This window comes from Curcuma longa, chromosome 20, assembly GCF_044706935.1.
Source record: "Curcuma longa cultivar G26 ecotype Majalengka, Jawa Barat chromosome 20, ITB_CL_G26_1.1, whole genome shotgun sequence".
NCBI classification, from domain to species: domain Eukaryota; kingdom Viridiplantae; phylum Streptophyta; class Magnoliopsida; order Zingiberales; family Zingiberaceae; genus Curcuma; species Curcuma longa.
In genome coordinates this window covers 13,133,688-13,158,024 of record NC_133880.1, presented here as the reverse complement: position 1 = coordinate 13,158,024, position 24,337 = coordinate 13,133,688, and the positions used below count along the sequence as shown (strand labels likewise).

At 33.5% G+C, this 24,337-nt stretch overlaps 1 protein-coding gene across 1 annotated transcript; it reads right to left on the bottom strand.

Annotated features, from left to right (window-relative positions):
- On the bottom strand, positions 1–24,033 carry LOC141812879 (agamous-like MADS-box protein MADS4). The gene is made up of 8 exons (XM_074700828.1): positions 23,849–24,033; positions 5,302–5,380; positions 1,160–1,221; positions 916–1,015; positions 702–743; positions 572–613; positions 226–374; positions 1–85 (listed from the first exon to the last, which is right to left on the bottom strand). The coding sequence occupies exons 1-8, from the start codon at positions 24,031–24,033 to the stop codon at positions 1–3; spliced, it is 744 nt and encodes a 247-aa protein (XP_074556929.1).
- Between the last annotated feature and the right edge of the window lie 304 nt (positions 24,034–24,337).

The window sequence follows — 24,337 nt, the reverse complement described above, 5'->3', positions numbered from 1 at the left end:
TTACAAAATCCATCCGGGCATGTAGCTGCTCACACTTGGCCCTGGTGCTGTTGCAGCAATTGTTGCAATTTGATCTGGATGATAACTGCAACAGAAAAAAGGAGATCGTACATATAAATTAAATTAACTATAAAATATTTGTTGATAGCTGATCAGCCATTATTCATTCAAAACTTCCTTTCGACAAGAGATGAATTAAACGGAATAGAATAATGATCGAATTACCCAATCTGAAGTGTAGGTTCGGATTCTATTTGTTGAACTATGGGTTGAAAGAACCCATCGCCCTGTGGTTGAAGTTGGGGACGACCATAAGGTATGCCATCAGCACTTGGATCCCACAACTGTTGGTTGGCTTGGGTGCTTTCGTCCAACTATATTTCACATTTAGAAACAAGAGGACAAGTTTCTCAATTTGATTAATATCATTATGTAATTCCAGAATATGATTGACTATATATAGCGTTGATAAAAAAAAATTAAATATTTTTAAATTTAACTTTTTTATAAATTTGACTAAAGGATGATATTATTTGTATAATAGAATTCAAAAATGTACTAATGCACTTACTCTTCTCTTCAAAGCTTTGTTAGCTTCACAAAGCATTTGTTCCTGTCATGATCAACAATCTTGTTATTAATTGCCATGAGAAATACAATTTGATTATGTAAAGCAATTTGAGTATTTTACTATTTAGTACCCGTCTTTGGAGATCCGTGAGTTGATCAAGCATAAACTGTGTCTGAGAAAGACAAAAAGTTTAGTATTAACTATATGTTTCAGAATACAAAACTCATCTTAGATAATAATCACAAGCCATTCACAATAAAATATCCAAGTCAATACCAGAAATTTAGCAAGTAAATATGGATTGAGAATTAATTAAATATTAGAAAGTAATGTCTATTTGTTACCCTTGTTGATCTTATCTGTAGTAATGATACATCAAGTTGCCGCTCTAGTTGTTCAAGCTCCTTGATTGTGAGCGGCCCCAAATCTTCACCCAATAAATTTCTGAAATCAAAAAGATCTTTTTGAGAATCAATACTAAAAAAGGTCAACCCATAACCATGTTTTTTTTTCTTTCTGTATTTCTACTTGAGAGATTGTCATCCAATTTATTTTGCTTAGCTAAGCTCAAGAAAGAAAGTAATTCACCTTTGAGATCGCTGTAAAGCTTCAACACGTGCCTTAAGTTTCAGATACTCCTGTTGACTACTCTGTTTCCCAATACAAATATAAGCATGTTATAGATCTAAATGATAACTAAAACATAGAAAATAAGAATATAGTAGAATCAACTAAAATCATGCAATACCCTGTGTGGAGGTTAAAGATGAACATAGCCATTGAAGGCTTCAGAAGTTGGAATCATGTTCATCTTAGAAGTGGAGCTCTAGGCAATTGAGATAGGTTACTACGGTCATGGGACATCGGGATTAGAGCACTTAAAGTGGCAATAGACGACTTCATCACAAGCAAGAACCTCAATGGTAGAAGAGAAGAACCACCTACTCGTAGATAATGGGTGAATTGACTTTGAGCCTTACTTGTAAGAGAGTGGTTCACACTGTAAGAGTGAGAATGGAATGACTAATAAATTGGCTCATGAAGCTCGAAGAAATAATTGTGAATATGTTTATTTCTCTTCCCTTCTTGTATTTCTAGGAGATATTTTAAGTTCATTGAGGCTCAATACTAATAGTACTGCAAGCTTAGCCTAGTATAATTAATTCTCAATAAAGGCCAACTAGCTAGCATTTCGATCAAAAATAATACTTGCAATTTGTTCACCATATAAATTGAACTATTTAACTATAAGTATCTCATTATCATCTGGATAAAATTTAAATGCACAATATATCTAAACACATTAATGTAATTAGATGATACCTACTAGATGATTAAAACTAACATAAATAGTAGGATGCAATACCAAAACATATATTTTTTGCTAAATATAATAAAATATATATTAATGATAAAATACAACTAAAATATAAAGCATTAGTTAATCTCAATTCACAACCAAAAAATATCCATGTTAACAATTGATATTACTAAATAACAACAACTAAAAGATTAACTAAAAAATTTTACTACTCAGATACTCAATACCCAACTAGCATAAAATATGAATTTGTATAATACCTGAATATGGAAACTCTCAGTCCATCTCAATTAATAAAAATTAGTATATTGACTTAAAACGGTACTGTAAGACTCTAATTTACATATATTTAAATCTACACTAGAGGGAACATATTCTATATATAGTTAAATATTTCTATCTACTTCAATAGAAGTCAAGTGGAATATTGAGTTAATTAGTAAGAACTAAATAAAAGGATCCCGCTAGTGTGGGTCTTGGGGTAAAGTTACTGTCATGTGATCTTGAAGTCACGGGTTCAAATCGTGAAAATAGTCTCTTGTAAAATACAAGGTAAGGTTGTTGTTTTTGACTGAGATCGTGATTTGATGAGTCAACAAGATAGAACAGCGGTGGTGACGAATATTGAGTGTCTTGGAGAGATGGAAGATGCCAAAGATACCTATAATACTCTTATGAGAGTAGGATGGGCATCGAGGGAGCTCGTTGTGGCCACTCCAACGCTCAAGTTAGAATAGGGTTTAGGGAAGATGAGAAATAATGAAATAATCTGAAGAGAGAAGAAAGAATAACTAAATTACCTCCTTTTTGTTTCCTTTCTCTAGAGTTTATATAATAGCCTAAAAGAGCATATCTACGTCTACAATCCAAGGAGACTAAATCCGATAGTCGTTACCTATTCTTCCATTCATTGCATGTCACATGTATGTAGGAGAGCATCTAGATGATCAAGTCTCTAACACCCTTATGATTGTTCCTATACTTACTCGTGATATCATACTCAGGAATATTCGTAATAACCATCAGTGAGTCCCTATAGGATGATTAGGTTGTGAAGAAATCATGAAGTTTGCATCTTTCAAAATTAGGATGACTGAGCCAATGAAGGACTCGAGAAAGTTATGTTCTCTAGAATTGGGGTGGTTGAGTCAGTGAAGGAATTGAGGAGGTTGTGCTCTTTGAAGTCAGCGTGGCCTAGTCAATGAAAGAGTTGAGAAGGTTGTGTCATCTAGAGTCGAGGTGGCCGAGTTGGTGAAGAGGTCAAGAAGGTTATATCCTCTGGAGTCGAGGTGATCGAGTTAGTTAAGGAGTTGAGGAAGTTGTGCCCTCTAGAGTCGGGTGGTCAAGTTGGTAAAGGGTTCTCTGGAGTTAGGGTGACCGAGTCGGTGAAGGAGTTGAGAAGGCTACCTCCTCTAAAATCAGGATGGCTAAGTTGGTGAAGGAGTTGAGGAGGTTGTGTCCTTTGGAGTTAGATGACTGAGTCGATGAAGGAGTAGAAAAGGTTGTCCTCTGGAGTTGGGTAGCCAAGTCAATGAAGGAGTGGTCGATGAGGTCAAAATTGGCTATTGGACATCCATCCACTGAGTCTCAACTATTGACATACACCTAGGTTTGACTGTTGACTTGGCTCTGCCACATATGATTTCCTCTTCTTACTGTATCAGCTGCGTATAATAGACTCAATGTAGTCTGATCCTTCCTCGAGACCTATACTAGCGGAGCTTCGTGCATCGAGTTATACTTTTTATGGATGAGGGAATCAATGACCAATGATTGCCTAATGCTTTTTATTCATCCTTATGTATTTCATGGATCAATATATGTTAATCAATTGGATACTCATGTTAGATTCTATCTTGAATGTCAGTATTTATGTTATAGTTGTGCCAGTAAGAAATACTTGAGAGGATCATGTGGCATATGATCCTTGTATAACAAAAGGATATATCAACGAGTGCACATATTGAAATATTTTAAACTTATGAAAATGTTATGGACTATCTTATAGTTCACACAATTTGTTATTATTAGGACTAGGTGTGATGCTAGAGGAGGTGAATAGCTTCGTTTCATTGATTTGAATGTGCAATAGAAATTTAAACCAAAAATGTAAAAGCAATCACAATACACAAACACAATAATTTTATTTGATTCACAGCCTTCTAAGGTTACTAATCCAAGGCTTAATCCTAGCACTACCACTACTATAAAATTATTTTTCTTCTTAGACAACTTTCAACGGTGGAGAAATCTCTTATCGAAATAGAAATGAAAACAATAGTATTATAAAGAAAATAGTAAAAGGAGAGAAGGAAACCCCTTGTAAGATCAAGCCTCTCCTTCAAGCTTTGAGCACAAGTGTTGAACATTGAGCATAGATTTCAGGTGAGAATGAGCACACTTGTCAAGGTTGTTTTGGATGGTAAATTTTCTTCAAAAACAAATCTAATATTGGGTATCCAAATATTTAGTGTTTCGTATTTGAATAGACACAAGTCAATGAGGATCATCCGACTATATGGTTCATAAATAGTGGCATATGACAGTATTTTCAAAATTATTTTGAAAATCCTTGGTAAACTTTATTTGTTGATAGAAATCATTATTTATAGCATTCATATAAAGTTAAAGTGAAATATCAAACATTTTAATAATATTTTAATTTTGTATCATTCTAATTAACAATTTAACCAATATGGTAGGGATATAAGTGCCATCGCGCCTTAATGATTCATGCATTTTAGGTGATTAAGACATTAAGGAGGACTATAAAAAAAAATAAAGTTTGAGTTAATTATTATTAGTTTTGATAAATTATATAGTAACTTACTTATAATGCAATTAAATTATATTATAAATATTAATGCTAACTGATATATATATAATATTATGTTGCTACTAGAAATATGATTAGAATATTTATTTGAATATATAATTACAGAATCTTTTTATAAATATTTTTTGTAAGTACCTATATTATTTTCTTAAGCATTAAAGTTTGCTTTGAGGATCTTCATATACACTTAAAGATAATTTGAAACCATTAAGAGGCCATTTAAGCAACATATCAAAAGCGAAAATTATCATACTAGTAGTTATTATATAGTCAATTGAGGACCTCTTGAATCATAATACATTTCATTGTAATTATACCCTAGGGAAAAATAAAAAATAAATATCTTTTTAGCTAGTATTGTTCAGTGCAAAAACCTACCATCAATATTTTGAGTTCAAAATCTACACTTTTATTATCTAATTCACAATTAATCATATGATTAAAATTTTTGAGAAAGACTAATTACTTGAAGTATTCGATTATATGATTTTAGATGTTCAATGAAATATTTGTAGTTAAAAGAAAGAATGATTAGCATAAAGATAATGTCAAAAAACTTTTAAAGACTATTACTTGAATCTCCCTGGATATAGTATTTGGCTCTGGTGCCCCATAATTACACTTTTGGTACCTCTCCAACGTCTTCAATATGCTACAAAAGTAATAAAATATTAACTAGAATACCAACCACATTCAACTTTTAAGAAAAATTACATATACAAGATATTGTATATGAAAATATCATTACAAATTAAGTAAATTATCCAAAATCAAACATAGATACTGTTTTTCTTCCATGGTACCTGAGCACAATTGAGTATGTGTATGCATGAACACACAATTCATATCAAATTTAAAAGAAACAATCACCATTGTTTGAATTTTCTTGCATATTTTATATTCAAGGCAATTCTACGTGTTTAGCTCATCCCATCATAATAGTACAAACAATCTGCAGTCCACTCATAGATACAATGCATCAAATACTAATTACAAATTTGCAATGAGGTTACAAAACAATTCATTTCATCAAGTATAGATAGTGATCTCTTAACCTAAATAGTTTCACATAAAAGAAAAGAAGAAATCAAGCTTCTGTATAAAAACAATCTAGCAAATAGCATATCAACTTAATAAGAAATTGTATATTCGATATGGAAACTAAGATCACCAAATTTGAACTCCTTCCTGATTGACCCAATAAAATGGTCCGTTAAATGCAGAAATGTTATGTACATGAACCAATCTAGAATGTTGACAATCAATTTCAAATTTATATTTAATTAGTTAAAGGTTCCATCAAGTTAATCTAGATGAATGCCCTCCCTTTATGAATTAATTTTTGGATCACAGAAACAATATTCACAAAATCCTCCCTTAAAATTCCTCAACAGTTCAAATGTGGATTGTTAAATACCTGCAACCATCAACATGGAAACATGATTCATATCATCTATATTATGATCTCCCTACTAATTAATTGATCTAATTATAATACTGAAAAGGATAAATAAATGTAGCATATAGCTGATCTTTCAACTGTGCATTGCTCTTAGATGTTTTCATTTGAGTTTCTCCTATTTAATCTTTATTATATAATTCAGTACCTATTTTATTTCCATACAAGTCCTTCAAAACAAAAAATAAGTAATTGATTTAAGTTAATTTTTGTAATAATTAAGGTTGAGGAGTTATGCATATATTGAGGATATAAACATGTATCCAATTCATTAATGGTTAGTTTATTTTGATAATATGGTTTAGGACGGTCATCTTCAACTTCTAAATATTTATCTTCATAGATTCAATATATGGAACATCCTAAGCAACAGGACAATTTGCTAAGTAGAGCAAGTACCTATCTATAGTTGCAAAGGCATATACTATATCTAGCGTGGTGAAATATGACATAGAATGCAAGAGTTTATTCTTTTTGAGTAACTACATATTCAGCTTCAAGACATTACCTAGCTTAACTAATATATCCAGACAATTAAATACAAATATAAGTAACTATTGCTAAGTCCATAAATTCCAACTTCGGAAAATTATTTATCTTATACAAGATGAAAAAAATATTCTTGCTCTATCTGTGGTTTTGAATAAAAAGGCGTCAGCCACTAAATGCAATCAAAGCACGTTTAAAGAAAGCCTACTAACAAATGACGAGAAACTAATTGTCAAATCAAAAATAATGAATTGTTTGACAAAGCAAATTAACAGAAGTGACAAAGCAAATGACCAGAAAGTCGAAGAAATTTATACTCTATAAAAATAAAATTGAAAATTAATTTAATAAGGAGATTAAGGTGTAAAATGATTGAGACGGTGAATATATATCACTATTCACTGAATTATGTGCTGAATATGGTATTAGATATGAAACAACAACTCCTTATACTCGTTAGTAAAATGGAGTTGTTGAGTGAAAAAATTATACTTTAAAGAAGATAATGAATGCTCCTCTATTGAGCTCTAAACTACAGAGTACATGTGAAGGAAAGTTATATTAATAACTAATTATCTTTTAAATAAAGTGTCTTGAAAGGAAATAAATAAAAGCCCTTATGAGTTATAGAATGAAAAATAATCATCCTATAAATATGATATGTAAAAATCATAAGTGCACGACTGTTATCAAGTAATAAAAAGATCAATCCCACAGAGATTATAAAATCGAGCACCAATAAGAATTGTGAAGCATGTTATCTAGATAATCGAAAATCGCAAGAGTTGGGAAAGAAAGAAAATGAATCGAGAGAACACGAAGAGTATTAGAAGAAAACTAATTTTAGGAAGCGACTATAGGATTTTGATTTCACCGCAATAACTATTAACACTCTAAATACTATTTACTTTCTTACCTCAATATTTATACCCATGCAGGTGGTCTATTCTGAAATACCGATATAGACTTTTGGAATTATATCGACATGTTTACCCAAACGCGACGCTTACTTTCAATGCGGTCTTACTAGAACAACCATTTTCTTAGAGAGACTTCTGTCACGATGCCCCACGGTCCTTTAAGTGTCATCTCCTACTTTGTGACACCGAATCGGGGTCAACCCATTAAGCTTTATGATAGCCATTGGTGCCCTTACGAGATTTAAGATTACTCTCGTGAACAATCTCTTACATCTCGATTTTTATAGGTCAGAGATTTTGGTTCACCTCTCAGTCCTTCCCTGCATTCTGTTGGATATGAAGATGTATGACTAGTATCAAAATAATATATGCGTAATAAAGTTGGATCGTGGATAAATATATCATATGATAAAAAAAGATAAATAAGTATAAAAGATGAATGTCAACAATACATCGTAGTACTTTCTCATCCTAAAATCTACAGTACTACTCCATAGAGATAAAATTACAATTGAAAGATTAGGAAGAAGACATCCTACAACTTAAATCATAAGAAAAGAGAAGAGAAAGCTTCGTCAAATTGTTGCCAATGTCTTCGGAATAATCTCTAAACTCTAGAGAGAACAGAAACGTTAACGGCTCCTTGGAAACGACCCTCCTAGTTATCACAGGGAAACACCTCCTCCTTTGATCATGTGACTTCTAGAGCTTTTTATAACCCTCAAAACCGATCAAGTTCGATAAAACCTCCAAAAATATTGGAGGCATCTCCTGCCCGACATGGCCATGCCAGTTGGCATGAGAGGGGGCATGTCGAAAACTAGAGGTGATGAAGTTGGCTTGACACGACCGTGTTGGATGGCACGCGGGTGGGGGGGGGGGGGGGAGGGGAGGACATGTATAACATTGGAGGGATAGACACGGGTGGTGTCATGGGGCACCGAAGAGTCGTGTTGTGGTCTGGACAGAATAGTTCTTGGCCTGCTGGGACACGGCCATGCCATAGGGCATGGGGGTCGTGATAGGTTGTACAATCTCCTTGACTACTCCTTTTTGCATCTAACTTTGGTTGGGGGAATATGTCTGTGTCATGGGAACACGGTTAGAGCATGTTCCTTGCTGTAAACTCTTGTTCCAAGGCTTTGTAGCTCTGATTAAGCTTCGATTTTGCATCCTATAAATCAAAAAGCATAAAGAGCAGTTCTCCGAACTAGAAGAGTGAAAACGATGCAAAACAAATGAAGTATATAAAATATGCTCATGCATTGAAGTAAAATATATGTAAAATAATACCAAAAGCTTTATATGAGACACATACATCAAAATACTTAGAATGTGGAGGTATCTTGCAAAAGTTTTGGTGCCTAATCTAAAAATGATTAAGGTAGGATCAAAAATTGTTGATTGCATATTTATTAGATATGTATATAACAATAATGTTTATCAATTCCTTGTGTATGAATCTCAAATTTTGAAGATACACAAGAACTCGATTATTAAATTGAGAAGTATCTCAATCTTCGAGCATGTGTTTCCGTATAAGATCCGAGAGGAGGACAGTTTCTTAAAACGGGCATATGAAACATAAGAGAAAGAAGAAAATGATGAACCAATTAGGGTTGAGCTCAGATAAAGTAAAAGAGCTCAGGTGGAAATATTCTTTGAAATAGATTTATCACTTTAATATTGGAAAGTGATCCATAAGTTACTTAGAAGTTATAGGTTCTTCTGATGGACCTCACTGGAAAGAGAAAATTATATCTAAAATTTACACTATCTTACAAAACCACATTTGAAAACTTGTAGATCTTCCTCCGGGAAGTAAACTACTAGGTTGCAAGTAAATTTTCAAGAAGAAAATAAAATTAGATAGCACAATTGATAAGTACAAGGTTACATTAGTAATTAAAGGTTACCGACAATGTGAAAGTCTTAATTACTTTGATACATATTCTCTAGTATCGAAAACAACTTTCATCAAGGTGTTGTTGGCTATTGTCACTCTATGGAATCTTGAAATACATCAAGTGGATGTAAAGATGACTTTTCTAAATGAGGATTTAGAAGAGAAAATCTACATGGAGGAACCTGAAGGGGTTTTCTATGTTAGGATAGGAAAATAAGGTTTGTAAATTGGTGAAGTCATTGTATGGCTTAAAACAAGCTCGAAAGCAGTGGCAAGAAAATTTTGATAATATTATGAAGGAAAGTGGATTCAAGATTAATGAATGTGATAAATGTGTTTATATGAAAGACACAGGAAATGACTATGTCATTTTGTCTTTATGTCTACAACATACTTATCATTGGGAGTAATGATAAGATAATCAAATTCACTAAAGAATGTTAAACTCAAGATTTGACATGAAAGACATAAGCCTAGCTGATGTGATTCATGGAATTAATATTCTTAGAACATTAGAAAGACTTATTCTAAGTCAGTCTCATTATGTGGATAAAATTCTTAAGAGATTCACCAAGGGTGATACTACATTGGCCCGAACTCTGATAGATATGAGTTAACATCTATCGAATAACCAAGGAGATAGTATATCTCAGATAGAATACTTTAGGGAGATTGGAAGTCTGATGTACTTAATGAGTTATACACAACCATACTTAGCCTACGTAGTGAGTAAATTAAGTAAATACATGAGTAATCTCAGTGTTGAGTACTGAAAAGGGATAACAAGAGTACTAAGATACTTAAGGTATACTAATAATTATGCACTGCATTATACGAGATATCCTATTGTGATAGAAGTATACAACATTGCGAATTGGATATTTGACATGAAAGGTTCTAAGTCTATGAGTGGATATGTATTCACTTTGGAAGGTGTAGTCATTTCGTGGAAATTTTTTAAACAAACCATAATAATCAAATCAATGATAGAATTTGAGTTTGTAGCTCTTGATAAATATGGTGAAGAGGCTAAATGACTATGATAATTCTTAGAAGATGTTCCTAGATGCTGAAATATTCATCGGCAATTTACATAAATTGCGATAGTCAATCGATTGGTTAATTACATATATACATTGTAAACACAATATTATTAGATAACTACTCTCAATGAGAGTTATCACTATTGACTATGTAAAGTCAAAAGATAATCTAGCAGATTCGCTAATCAAAGGGTTAAACAGAGAGTTGGTTGTAAGTTCATCGCAAGGGATGAGCTTGATGCTGATGGAAAATATTGGTGTAAAGGAAAACCAACCTATATAGACTGGAGATCCCAAGAACTAAGTTTAAAGAGACAATTGAATTGCACCGACTAAATCGATCATTGTGGGGGAATAACCCAAAGGATCAGTGAAAGAATGTATGTTAAGTATATATTTTTTAATGATCTAGTAGAGTAATGTGTAATACTCATAAAAGATCACTTATGTTAGAAAGAAGTGTGATTGCCTCAAAGAGAATTGGAAGATACAATTCTTAAAACTTCTCACAGAACTAGGCGTGTTCATGGCCAAAAATAAACATACCCATAAGAACTGAGTTGTATCAGGGAAAGTTATGGGTGAGATATGCCAATGCTTACATAGACCGTAGAATGATTTAAGGGCATCATGTCTACTGTCAGCCAATAAGCAAACATATCTTCATAAGGAAAGGTTCAAAAGGTAAAACCTACCTATCTTATACTAGACTCAACTGTTGAATGTTATCAGATATCTTATTTCCATTTATGTAGGGAATTGTTTGATGTTTGAATAGAAACCAGAAGAGGTGGAAAAGTTAGAGAGGCAAACATATAAATGAGGAAAGGCTCTCTCTCACACGCGCCCACGTAGGAGGTGCGAATCTAAGGTCTGAATTACATTGAACCAAAGGTGACTCTTGTGTGAGCACTATTTGTGTGCGTCAAGTGTCAAATAGGTGAGGCAAAATTTGCCCAAGCAAATCAACTAACGTTTTGCCACCAGAATCTATTTTGTGGATTGTTTAAGTGTGTAATAGATACATTAATCGATGATTTGTAACCGACCGAGTGAAATAGCTGACCATTAGTTGTTAGTGGCTGACATTTCAATCTCGATGAGTAAAAGTAATAAATGCTCATTAATCGGCCATTGACCGCTGCTTCGGGTCTGAGCTCCTTTATAAGAAGATTGTGACCATAGAAGGAAGACACACAATAACAAGCAAAAATCTTCCACATTTGTTTCCCCCTCGATTTTTCTCTCTGCTGTATAATTTTGGCTTGTTAGATTTCTTGTGATAGCAATCTGGTACAAGCTTAGTTCATCGCGACCGACCTGTGCTTGGTGGTGATTGTAATTTTATCATTATATCCTAGGAAACAGACATCCATCGTAACCTTTAAGCACTATCAAAGGAGACAAATCTATTTTAAGAAAACTGTGTCAAACGTAGACCTCGACATCTCCTATTCCTGACTAGGTGACTCATTCAGACTCGACAGTTAGACAATTTGGTATCCCTCACTCGCAACTCGAGAAACTTCCTGAGTACTCATCTCCAACCACTTAGCATCATCATTCCAACTCTGCACTCACCATCTTCCAACGACTAGGCGAGAGTACTCACTTCCTGACTCACCATGCACGACCAAGAGCATCCCGACTAGGCACTCAAGACGAAGAGCACTCGGCAAGCCTCTTGACTTCCACTCAAGCTTGGGAAGCATCAGGCCACCATACCTCGTGGCACTCGAGAGAGTGGCATCTCACTTAGGCATGGCACTCAGGCACCTCAACCAACTCAAACACTCGGCAACTTGTGCAATCGAAGGAATGGGCAATTGGTAGCTCACCCCAGATAACCAAACAAGGTGGAGCTTGGCAATCTGAGATTAACAACTGAGTTGTTTTGTAATTTAAATTCAAAACTTGCCATTGTAACTCCGATAGATTGTGGAAATTTTTCCATCAAGATCTAGGGTTTATGTGTGATGGTTTTAATAAGAAAATTATTTTGGTCTTGCTCCTAACAAGTAGTATCAGAGCCTATATGTTTGATCATTAAGAATTATATTTAGATCATCAGATAAATCATGTTTATTTTTATGCACAATCTATTTTGTTTTAAATATTTTGTTAGGTAAAATATAATTAAGAATAGGTTCTTGGAAGATTATATTGTATGATTTGGTTTCTTAATTATGTATATGATTATTTAGGAACAATAACATGGTGGCTTGGTTTCTAGGATTTAGGTTTTAGTTATGTGAATTTTATGTTTTAGGATTTTTTTCATTTAAAAGACAAAATCCAAAGAAATTTTGGCCATATAATTTTTTTGTAAATCATTGGCAATTTCTTATTAACTTTTCAAATCAAGTCTTCATTGATTACTTGATCTTGTATTTATTTTTAGATGTGTAAGAATTAATTTACAACTTCCAATTTTGATTGGATATATAAAAATAACTACAAGCCTAAACAAAATTGCTAAATCCACACACGCATAGTTGCGATTTGTAAGGATCTATTGGCTGATGCATTGGTACAGTCGACTGATATACACAAACTGTGCACAGTAAATTTTATAGTCGACTGACGTACTCGATTGATGTGCACGACTCATGTATAATCAACTGACCCACTTGACCGATGTGCACATATCATACACAATAGGTTTAATAGTCGACTGACTAACTCTATTATTGTGCATGAATAGGCACAGTATGTTTAAAGTCATAGTCGATTGATTTCAACAAATCAGTCATAGTAAGTTCATTAGTCTACTAGATAAATGATGTTGGTGAAGGGGTAGTTAACTGCTGATGATTCAATAATATAATTTTAAATTTAAATATTTGTATGCTTATATATATTTTAAGATAAATTAATTGAAGCAACATACCGCTAAAGCAGTCCATCTTATGAAAATTAATTTATTTTTAAAATATAAAAGGTTGTATACCTACAACTTATGTGAGTATTTAACATACCCAAAGGAAGATTGATACCTAATAAATTGCTAATACACTTATAGTAATAAATACGTAACAAATATTTGGTTTTTCATATAAGTAATAAATAGGTCCAAAGGAAGATTTATTATTTGATATGTTCTTATTGTCAATATTTGATTATTACACAAAGATATCACTTAGTAATTAATATTTTATTCAAAGATAAAATATTAATGGGTTATCTAGTATCTTAAGATGGATTTACCTTTATTTGAATTTACTATTAATTATTCTTATATGAAGACTTATGAGGGTATGTTTATCTGTTTGTTCGTTCTCTTTCAATTGTTAATAATCCTGCTAATTGTCAACATCAATTTAATTCCTATGTTAAAGGACACTAACTTCAAATTATGGTAAGAAAACCTCTTAATAGTTCTAATTGGAGTCATGGATCTTTACCTACCTTTAAGGACTGTTCTCCTCCACCTCTTATGGATAAGTGTACCTCTAATGACAAGAGGGAGATGAAAAAGTGGGAGAAGAAGAAAGCCATTCTAGAAGTATTCATGGGCAAAATAACAGATAAGATAACTAAGGCTAAGAAATTTCTTGTTGAAATTGAAAAGAGGTTTGTCAAGACTGGAAAGGTTGAAATAAGTACACTCTTGACAAGCCTAATTTCAAGAAGTATAAGAGTAAGAGCAATATTAGAGAGTACATCATAAAGATGTCTCATTTTGCTTCCAAATTAAAGACTTAAACTAGAACTCACGAAGGAATTGCTAGTGCATATGGTTTTGATATCTCTTCTGATGTAGTTTAGCCAATTTAAAGTGAGCTATAATTGTCAGCAAGATACTTGGTCTCTAAATGAACTCATCCCACACGGTGTTCGAGAAGAGGAAAGGTTAAAACAAGATAAGATTGAGAGTGTCAGGAAAGGTGTGCTTCTTAATTTGGTTGGTTCAGAGGTTAATTTAACTTCGGTGCCTAGACACACTTAGTGGATAAATTTTGGTGCAACAAATCATATCAATGTGTCTATGCAGGGTTGCCTCCATTGTAAGCCAAGTGAAAATGAAAGTGAAAGATACATCTATGTGGGCGATGGTAAGACAGTTCAAGTTGAAGTAATTGAGAAATTTACATTATTGTTAAAGATTGGTTTTATTTGGATCTTGGTGAAATAATTATTACATAGTCTTTTAGATAGAATTTGATTTATATTTCTACTTTAGATAAATTTTTTAATTATTCTTATTCATTTGGGAATAGAAAATTTAATTTGTTTTATGATTCAAAATTGGTTGGAATTGATTCTTTATTTGACTATAATAATTTTTACTTGATTGATATTATTGCTTCATTTAATGAAACCCTATAATTAAGTACACGAGATGTAAAGAGAAAATTAACCAATGAGAATTCGACTATATTACGACACATGAGATTAAGACATATCATTAGATGGAGAATTGAGAGACTTCTGTATGATGAAATTCTAAATTCCTTAGATTTTACAAATTTAGACAATTGTGTTAACTGAATAAAGGGGAAACAAATCAATAAAAGGAGATTTGAAACCAATAGGACTTTAAATGTCTTGAAACTTATACATATAGATATTTGTGGATCATTCCCTACAATTGCTTGGAATGATCAATAATATTTTATAACGTTCATAGATGATTTTTCATGATATGACTATATATATCTCATTCATGAAAAGTCAGACTCATTGGACATATTCAAAAATTATAAAGATGAAGTTACAAATTAACTCAATAAAATGATCAAAAATATTATATTAGATCGTGGTGGTGAATACTATGGCAGATATAATGGTTCAGGGGAACAACTCTAGGACCTTTCACCAAGTTCCTAGAAGAATGTGGTATTGTCCCACAATACACCATAATATGTTCACCCACTTTGAATGGTGTTGCTGAAAGACAAAATAGAATGTTTAAAGACATAATAAGGAGTATGATTTGTAATTCTACCTTACCAAAATCACTCTAAGAGGAAGTGCTTAAGACTGTAGCATATATTCTTAACAAGGTTCCAACTAAAGCAACTAATAAAACCCCTTATGAGATTTAGACGGGCAAGAGTTGTTATTTTGTTGGGTACTCTAAGAGATCAAGGGGCTATAAATTTTATGATCCCACATCTAAGTCAATTTTTGAGTCAAGAAATACTCAATTCTTTAAGGATGTCAAGTTTGTGTAGGGAGATACAGTTCGGGACTTTGTCTTTGAAGAGGAGTATGTTGAAATTCCCATAGGTGTTATTGAATTTGGTTAAGATTCTATTCTTGATCATGTTCAATATACAATAGATCAAGACAATGTTGGAGAACCTCCCATTCAAGAAACTATTTTGAAAGAACAAACTCTACCACCTTAAAAATCTATGCCATTGAGGAGAACCACTAGACAAAGAAGAAATGCAATGTCAAATGATTACATTGTATTTCTTTAAGAACATAGTGTTAACATTGGAATGATGGAAGAGAATCCAATCAACTTCCATCAAGCCATGCAAAGTTCTAACTTTCAAAGGTAAATTGATGTCATGAATGAAGAGATGAAATCCATGAAGGGCAACGACATCTAAGGTCTTGTCCCATTGTTAGATGGTAAGAAGCTCATTGGTTGCAAATGAATATTTAAAAGTAAAAAGGATTATAAAGGCAATGTGGAGAGGTACAAGGTTCATCTTTTCGTGAAGGGCTTTACATAGAAAGAATGCATTTGAGTATAAAGAGACTTATTGATTTCTTCAAAAGACTCTTTCAGGATTATAATGGCATTGGTGATGCATTTTGATCTTGAGTTACATCAGATGGATGTAAAGAATGTCTTCCTCAATAGTGACATTGATGAGACGATCTATATGATGGATTCAAAAAATTATGTCGAGAGAAGGGCTTTACATAGAAATAATGCATCGACTATAAAGAGACTTTCTCATTGATTTATTCGAAAGACTCTTTTAGGATCATAATGGCATTGGTGACACATTTCGATCTTGAATTACATCAGATGGATGTAAAAAATATCTTCCTCAATGGTGACATTGATGAGATGATCTATATGATGGAATCAAAAAATTATATTGGGAGATTCAAAGTATATGGTTTCCAAATTTATGAAATCCATCTATAGGTTCAAGCAAGCATCTCAACAATGGTATTTCAAGTTTTATCAAGTGATCATGTCGTTTGATTTTGAGATGAATTCGATTAATGATTGTATATACCATAAATTATGTGGAAGTAGGTATATTTTCCTAGTCTTATATGTTGATGATATTTTACTTGCTAATAACGATATAGGCTTGTTGCACAAAACCAAGAGATTTTTAACTAAGAATTTTGAGATGAAAGATCTTGATAATGCCTCTTTTGTGATAGGTATACAAATACACCAAGATCATTCTCGAGGTACTCTTGCATTAGTAAAAAAAACCTATATCGAAAAGGTTCTTAAAAGATATGACATGTGATAGTGTAGCATTAGTGATTCGAATCGCTAAAGGGGAGGGGTGAATAGCAACCTACAATCAATGTCTCTATTTCTCTTGCTAACGTGTTAGCAAGGATACACACTAGTTAAAAATACAAAATATAACATAAAATAATAAGGTACGAATTTACTTGGTTATAGCTCTCGGATTGTTAGTTCAAAAACTATGAAAGCTCCACTAAAATCTCCTCGTCAAAAATGATATAGAGGCGGAGAAGCCTCGTACAACAGTTGAGTGTAAGAACTATATATAAAGCTGAAAGGTAATGAATTCGAATGTATATAGTACATTTCTTGTTCGAATTTCAGTCTATTTATAACCTTCATCTCAATCTAACTATTATGCTAATGTGACACTTTCAAGCACCTAGAAGCCTTTCGGGGTCCTGGACTCGTCGAAACTCTATCCACTTGGCAATGGTCCGCAAACGGCTCTGAGCTTTCCGAGTGCCTGGAAGAGATCCGGGTGCTTAGACCTACCATTGTGGGCATCACCCTGATCCGTTCGACAACGGTTCGCGTGCACCTGGATCGGGCATCCAGGCATCTGGAATTGATCCAACCACCTGGACTCCGGGCACCTAGAATGATCAGCTTTAGGTTGGCTTATTTTCTCCTTTGATCTGTCTCGGTCGCCTTGCATAGTCTTCCTTTCAGTTTTTCGTCCCTCCGATGCACCAAGCCCTTCTGACTTGCTTTCGTGCATCCTTCTCGCTCCATTGGAATATTTTTCTGTAGCTCCTCGTACTTCAAATGCACTGAACTCATCAGCTCCTTTCCTGTCCGTCCTTCTTGCTCACTCGCGTCTTCTGCCAATGTTCGCCAACTAGTACACGTGTGTTCCCCTAAGTCCCGGTACACTTAAATAAACGCATCAAATATAACAAGGTCCTAATTTAAAGTTATTTTACAATACATCAAAACACCACTGGAGTACCAACAATCTCCCCTTATGTTGGTTAAACTAAGTTTTAAATTAGGATAAATAGAATAAATAAAACAAGCAAACAAGCATAATGCAAATAAAATAATTCTAACTCTCTTTGTATTTATGCCTAATTTTTCGTTTCTCCCCTTATTGACAACAATAAAAAAAATTAGAGTTATATAAAAAATTTAATAATAATTATTCAGACCATTGAAAATTCTAAAATTTTTATCAAATATAGAGCACAATATCTTCAATCATGAAAAATTAATTTTCACTAAAAATTCATTTTGATTAATTTTCTAATTTTAAAAAACTTAATTTTTATTTTGATAATTATTAAAAAATATTAAAAGGTTTAAAATATTTGAAATTTTAGATCTTGACAAAGAACATGTCATATTTTTATAAAAAAATAATTTTCATAAAAATTTCATACAAAATATATTAAAAAATTATTTTTTACATATCGAGTCAACTATAAAAAAAATTTCCTTGGTTGACTATCCTATAATTTTTTCTAAGTGGCCAAAATATATTTTGGAATCCAAAATAAATTTAAATCTACTGAAATTATTAAATCTTTTTTTAAAAATAAATAATTTTGATACTTTTATAATTTGGCCTCTGAAATTTCTATAATTAAATTTGGGTCCTTTATACAACTGAGCCAGTAGAAAATTTTTCTAAGGATGATTTTAAGGAATCTACTTAGTTTCTTAGCCTTAAATTTTTATTTATTAAATTTTCACATTCTTCCTTAGGGCACAGATAATTTATTTTCTAGATCAAGATTAGTTCATTGTAATTCCATGCATTTCTTCCTAACTTTACATAATAACCTAGATAACATTTTAATTACATCGTAAAGTTGATCAGAAGGCATGTTACGTACCTCATTTACTATTTCGAATTCGTCAGTTGAGGCTCCCCTTGCACTATTACTTTCGTCGCTTGATGTCAAACTTTCTGACTCTTCTTCTTAATGCATTGCCATTAGTGCAAGCCCCACTATTTGTTCTGACTCCAAATCTTCTGAGTCATCCCAAGTTTCTTTAGACTCTTGTGTTTGAGCTTGTCTTTTCTTTCCCCTTTTCTTTGGTCATTTTCTTGAGTTTGGGGCACAGTTGTCCTTAATGTGACTTTCTTCATCACAATTGAAGCAACTTAATTTGATTTTCTCAAGCAATCTTGAGGTATGTTTCTTATTAAACTTGTTAGATTTAAAGAATTTCTTTATTTTTCTTATGAGATAAGCTTCTTCATCTCCATTCATTGAAGACTCTGAATCTAGCTCGCTTTGCCTTGCTCTTAGTGTTAGGTTGTGATTGATCTTCTCTGTTTCTTTTAAACATGCACATCTTGATTTGTGTAATTCCATAGTAGTGAAGAAATCTTCTAAACTACTTACCTCGAGGTTCTTGAAAATATAGTATCAATCTACTATAGATACTCATTCTTGAGTGAGTGGGAAGGTATTTAATGCATACCATAAAGTATCCTGATTTAAAATAATTTCTTTGAGATTGTGGAGATTTGTTAAGATCTTCTTAAGCCTACCATGTAGTTGCGCCACCTTTTCTCTCTTTTTCAATTTGAAGATTGTTGAGTTGATTCCTTAGTAGATCCGATCTGACTAATTTTACCTCCAAGGTGCCTTTATGGAGCTCTAGAAATCTTTTCCAAAGTTCTTTGGCAGAGTTGTAGGTGCCAATTCAATTCAGTTCTTGCACTGGTAAGACGTTTAACAGGTGGAACTCTACTTTATCATTGGCCATAAACTCATCTCGTTACTTTTTGGTCCATCTGTGTTCTTCGAGTTTTTCTCCATCTTCATTTCTGGGTCTTCAAAATCGTACTTAATACGTAAAATAATTTCAAATTTGACTTTAAAGAATACCTCCATTTTCTTTCTCCACATGGTGAAGTTGCCTTCGAACTTTGGTGGATGAATACTTTATCTAGTCATTCCTCCTGATCTAGTTGCTAAGTTAGCGGTTAGTCCTTTTGAGCAGTCTAACTATGATACCAATTGATGGTGCAGTGCAAGAGTTTCAGATTGCTAGAGGGGAGGAGTGAATAGCAAACTGCAACCAATGTCTCTATTTCTCTTGCTAACATTTTAGCAAGGACATACACTAGTTAAAAATATAAAATATAACATAAAATAATAAAGCACGAATTTACTTTGTTACAACCCTTGGATTGTTAGTCCAAGAACTATGAAAGCTCCACTAAAATCTCCTCATCAGAAATGATCCGGAGTGGAGAAGCCTCGTATAACGGTTGAGCATAAGTTAAAAATATAAAATATAACATAAAATAACAAAGCACAAATTTACTTGATTACAACCCTTGAATTGTTAGTCCAAGAACTATGAAAGCTCGACTAAAATCTCCTCGTTAGAAATGATCTGGAGTGGAGAAACCTCATATAACGGTTGAGCATAAGAATTACAAAAAGCTGAAAGACAATGAATTCAAATGTGTGTAGTATGTTTCTTCTTTGAGCTTCGATTTGACTATTATGTTAACGTGACACTTTCGAGCAACTAAGAATCCTTCCGGGCGCCTAGATTCATCGAAACTCTATCCACTTGGTAACGGTTCGCTAACAACTCTGGGCCTTTTGAGCAACTAGAAGACATCCGGGCATCTGGAACCTGCCGACATGGACATTGCCCTGATCCATTCGACAACGATTCGCACTAACCTACATTGGGCATCCAGGCACCTGGAACTAATCCAGGTGCATGGACTCTAGGCTTCCAGGCGATTGGAATGGTTTGCCTTGGGTTAATCATTTTTCTCCTACGGTCTATCTCGATCGTCTTGCGCAGTCTTCCTTTCGGCTTCTCATTCCTCGGATGCACTGAGCCCTTCCGACTTGCTTCCGTGTGTCCTTATCGTTCCATTGAAATAGTCTTCCGCAGCTCCTCGTACCTCGAATGCACCGAGTTTATCGGCTCCTCTTCTATACGTCCTCGCTCGCTTGCGTCTTCCGCCAAGGTTCGCCAACTGGTACACGTGTTCCCCTAACTTCTTATACAGTTAGACACACGTATCAAACATAACAAGGTTCTAATTTAAACTTATTTAACAATACATCAAAACACCACTAAGGTACCAACAACATGTAAAATTGTAAATCAAGTGATACCCCTCTAGCTAATGGTATCTCAATAAGTGCCCCAAGAATGACTTTGAGGAAAAAGAGATGCAAAAGATTTCTTATAAGTCAATAGTAGAGAGTCTAATGTGTTCTTAAGTTTGTAGGCATCTAGATATTGTGTACATTATAAGGATGTTCAGTAAATAATTGAGCAATCCAGGATGAGACCATTAGAAAGCAGACAAATGGGTCTTATGGTATCTACAGAGAATAAAGAATTACATGCTCACCTATCGGAGGTTAGATCAGCTAACGATCATTGGGTAAATTGACTTTGATTTTGACAAATGCTAAGATAGTATAAAATCTATATAAGACTACATCAATCTGCTAGTTGGGGGAACTATCTCTTGGAAGAGTGCAAAACAAACTCTTATAACCTCTTTTACCATGGAAGCAGAGTTCATAGTATGTTATAAGTCATTCAATCATAGAATATGATTGTGAAATTTTGTCAGAGGGATACGCATAGTGGACAATATTCCAACGACAACAGGAACTCAACAAAGTCAAAGTATATAAACATCAAATTTGTAGTTGTAAAAGAGTTCAAAGTGGACAGTTATCCACAATGTATGTCGGAACAAACATCATAATTGTGGATCGCTTACTAAAGGAGTGTCACCTATAGTGTTTCATAAGCACACTGCTTGTATGAATATCATGTTCTTAGATGATGTTCGATTTTAGTGAGAGTTTGTAATTTTGAATGCTTCATATTATAGACAAATTTCATTATTTTGGTTTATTCTATTTTAAAATTAATTTATGCAGAAATAATTTTTTTATTACTTTATACACTTTAACTTTAATTTATGGTTTGATCTCATTAAGATTTAAGGTGGATCAGTAGAAAATAGACATGTTATGATCACATTGTATGGAATTTTCTTGTTACACCTTGCCCTCTTCTGCATCTATATCATAATACATGTCATTCAATTAATGTATGTGACTATTGATGAGTTGAGTTACGATAGATGTAATGAATACCATTTTGATCTTATGTTGATATGGTTGATGGACCAGATTAGTTTCAAATACATTTTTAGTAATGACAGTAAATTTGAGCTCATACAAATTATTTGTGTAAAATATAATTATAAAATTACACATATAGTCTAAATGAGAGATTGTTAGATCATCAATTTAATATTGACCTTATATGTGAAATAATTATGTATTGTGGGCTACCATATTAGGTTAAGCCCGATTAAAGTAATCAACTAAGATTTTAGATGTTTAGGTTTTAATATATCTAACAATTATGACCCTTTAATATGTAGAAATCTTATAAGCAATTGTTATTTTTATGATGGGTTAAAATAGAAAATACCAAAAGGATAATAAATAAGTTATCCCTATAAATAAGTAATTATGGTCCTCAAGTCACATGACTATGTCGTTCTATTCTTTTCTGAATCTCATCATTAAAGAGCGCATTGAAAGGGTCTCTCAAGAGAATGTGTTGATCGTATTAAGTATTGTGGATTCAAGAACACTCCTGCATAATAATTTGTCTATTAATTTCTAATGATTAAACATCAAAAATGTAAGATTTATATTTGATGATTTTCCAAAAAAAAATTATTTGGTTCAAAACATGCCATTGCCAATGATATATTCGTTGTGGCAAGAATACACCATTGGCAATGGCATGTTAGGAACCAAAATAATTTTTTTGTGAAAACCATCACATATAAATCTTGAAAATAGAAGAGGGTGACATCATATAGTTTGACGGGGAATCGTTACTTGTCTCCCTAGAATGATTGATAAGATAATTTCTTAAGGAAACAACTAGAACCCTCGAGGTTTCTTCACGAGAATGACAGATATGACGGTGCCTTAGCAGTCTTCAAACACAATATATTCTTGGATAATATCGGAAATAAAATTCACTTTTTGTACTCTTCCATTCGCGCTGTTACTTAATGAACTGTTGGCAGAGGATAATGAATAATCAAAACTACACAAAAAAATACCCTAAACTTTTATGCGATTGATATATATAAAAACAAAAAAGAGAAACCTCAGATTTCTCTCTGTTAGACTTTGTTAACAATAAACTTTACTCTGGATCAAGTATAGGATAAATCGAAGTTACTTACTACCGTCGTTTTTATCCAGAATAAGAAAAAGAAAATGCAAGGCAAAAGATCTGAGAGATAGAGATCTGATGCCGCAGTCATTCGAACTGTAGCTATATTTCAAGTTACCTTGATGCTCCCAGCTCCGAAGCAAGGGCATCGATGAATAAGGCAGGTGGGAAAACCTACTTTTGTGCATATCTTCTAGTTTCAGTCTTCATATATAAGACTCAACACCAATGAACAAAGCTGTCTTAGTTAGATCAAACACAAATACCCTATAAGCCCAAAAAAAAAAAAAACAGAGATGAGGCAAGCTGGAAATTTTGTTAATGTTTTGTGCAAGCATAAATTTCAGCGTGGCATTTGAGTGTCTGGACCATTGCATCGTAGCAATTAAGATCTGAGAAAAAAAGAGTAGCGGAAATTTACGAAACCGGAAGATCCAGTCAATTTTCCTTTATTTGTCCCACTTCGTGCTATTTCCTCATAAGATCTAGTCAGTTTTCCCATTAATTTCTTTCACTAAAACGGAAATTCAGCAGATGAGTCGAAGCTTGAAAACAAATCATAGCGGAATTTTACCACATAACCAGAAAGAGAGTGATGATCCTATATCGAACCATTTTTTCAAGTACCTGGAGCTGCTGGAGAACTCATAGAGCTTCCCGCGGTTGGAGAAGACGATGAGGGCGACTTCGGCATCGCACAGAACGGACAGCTCGTAAGCCTTTTTGAGCAGACCGTTTCTCCTCTTGGCGAACGTTACCTGCCGATTGATCTTATTCTCGATCCGCTTCAGCTCCACTCTACCCCTCCCCATTTCCTATTCACCAGATCAACAACAACAAAGACGAGAAAAAATATAAGGAAGGAAGAAGAAGAAGAAAAGAGAAAAAGATTTCGCACTTGGAAAGAAGAAACCAAACCCGACTTGCTATTTATAGGAAAGAGGAAGCCAAAAGCTACCTCTCATCGTTCTTTTAACCCTTGGAAACACCACATCCGTGGCCTTCCGCATGCTAATGTCCATGCGGCCGAGTTACCCAAAGCGAGATGAGCCGATCGGGTGCTTTTGACGTCGGTTGTGACCCTCGTACGTATACATTTATGCGGCTAGGCGCACA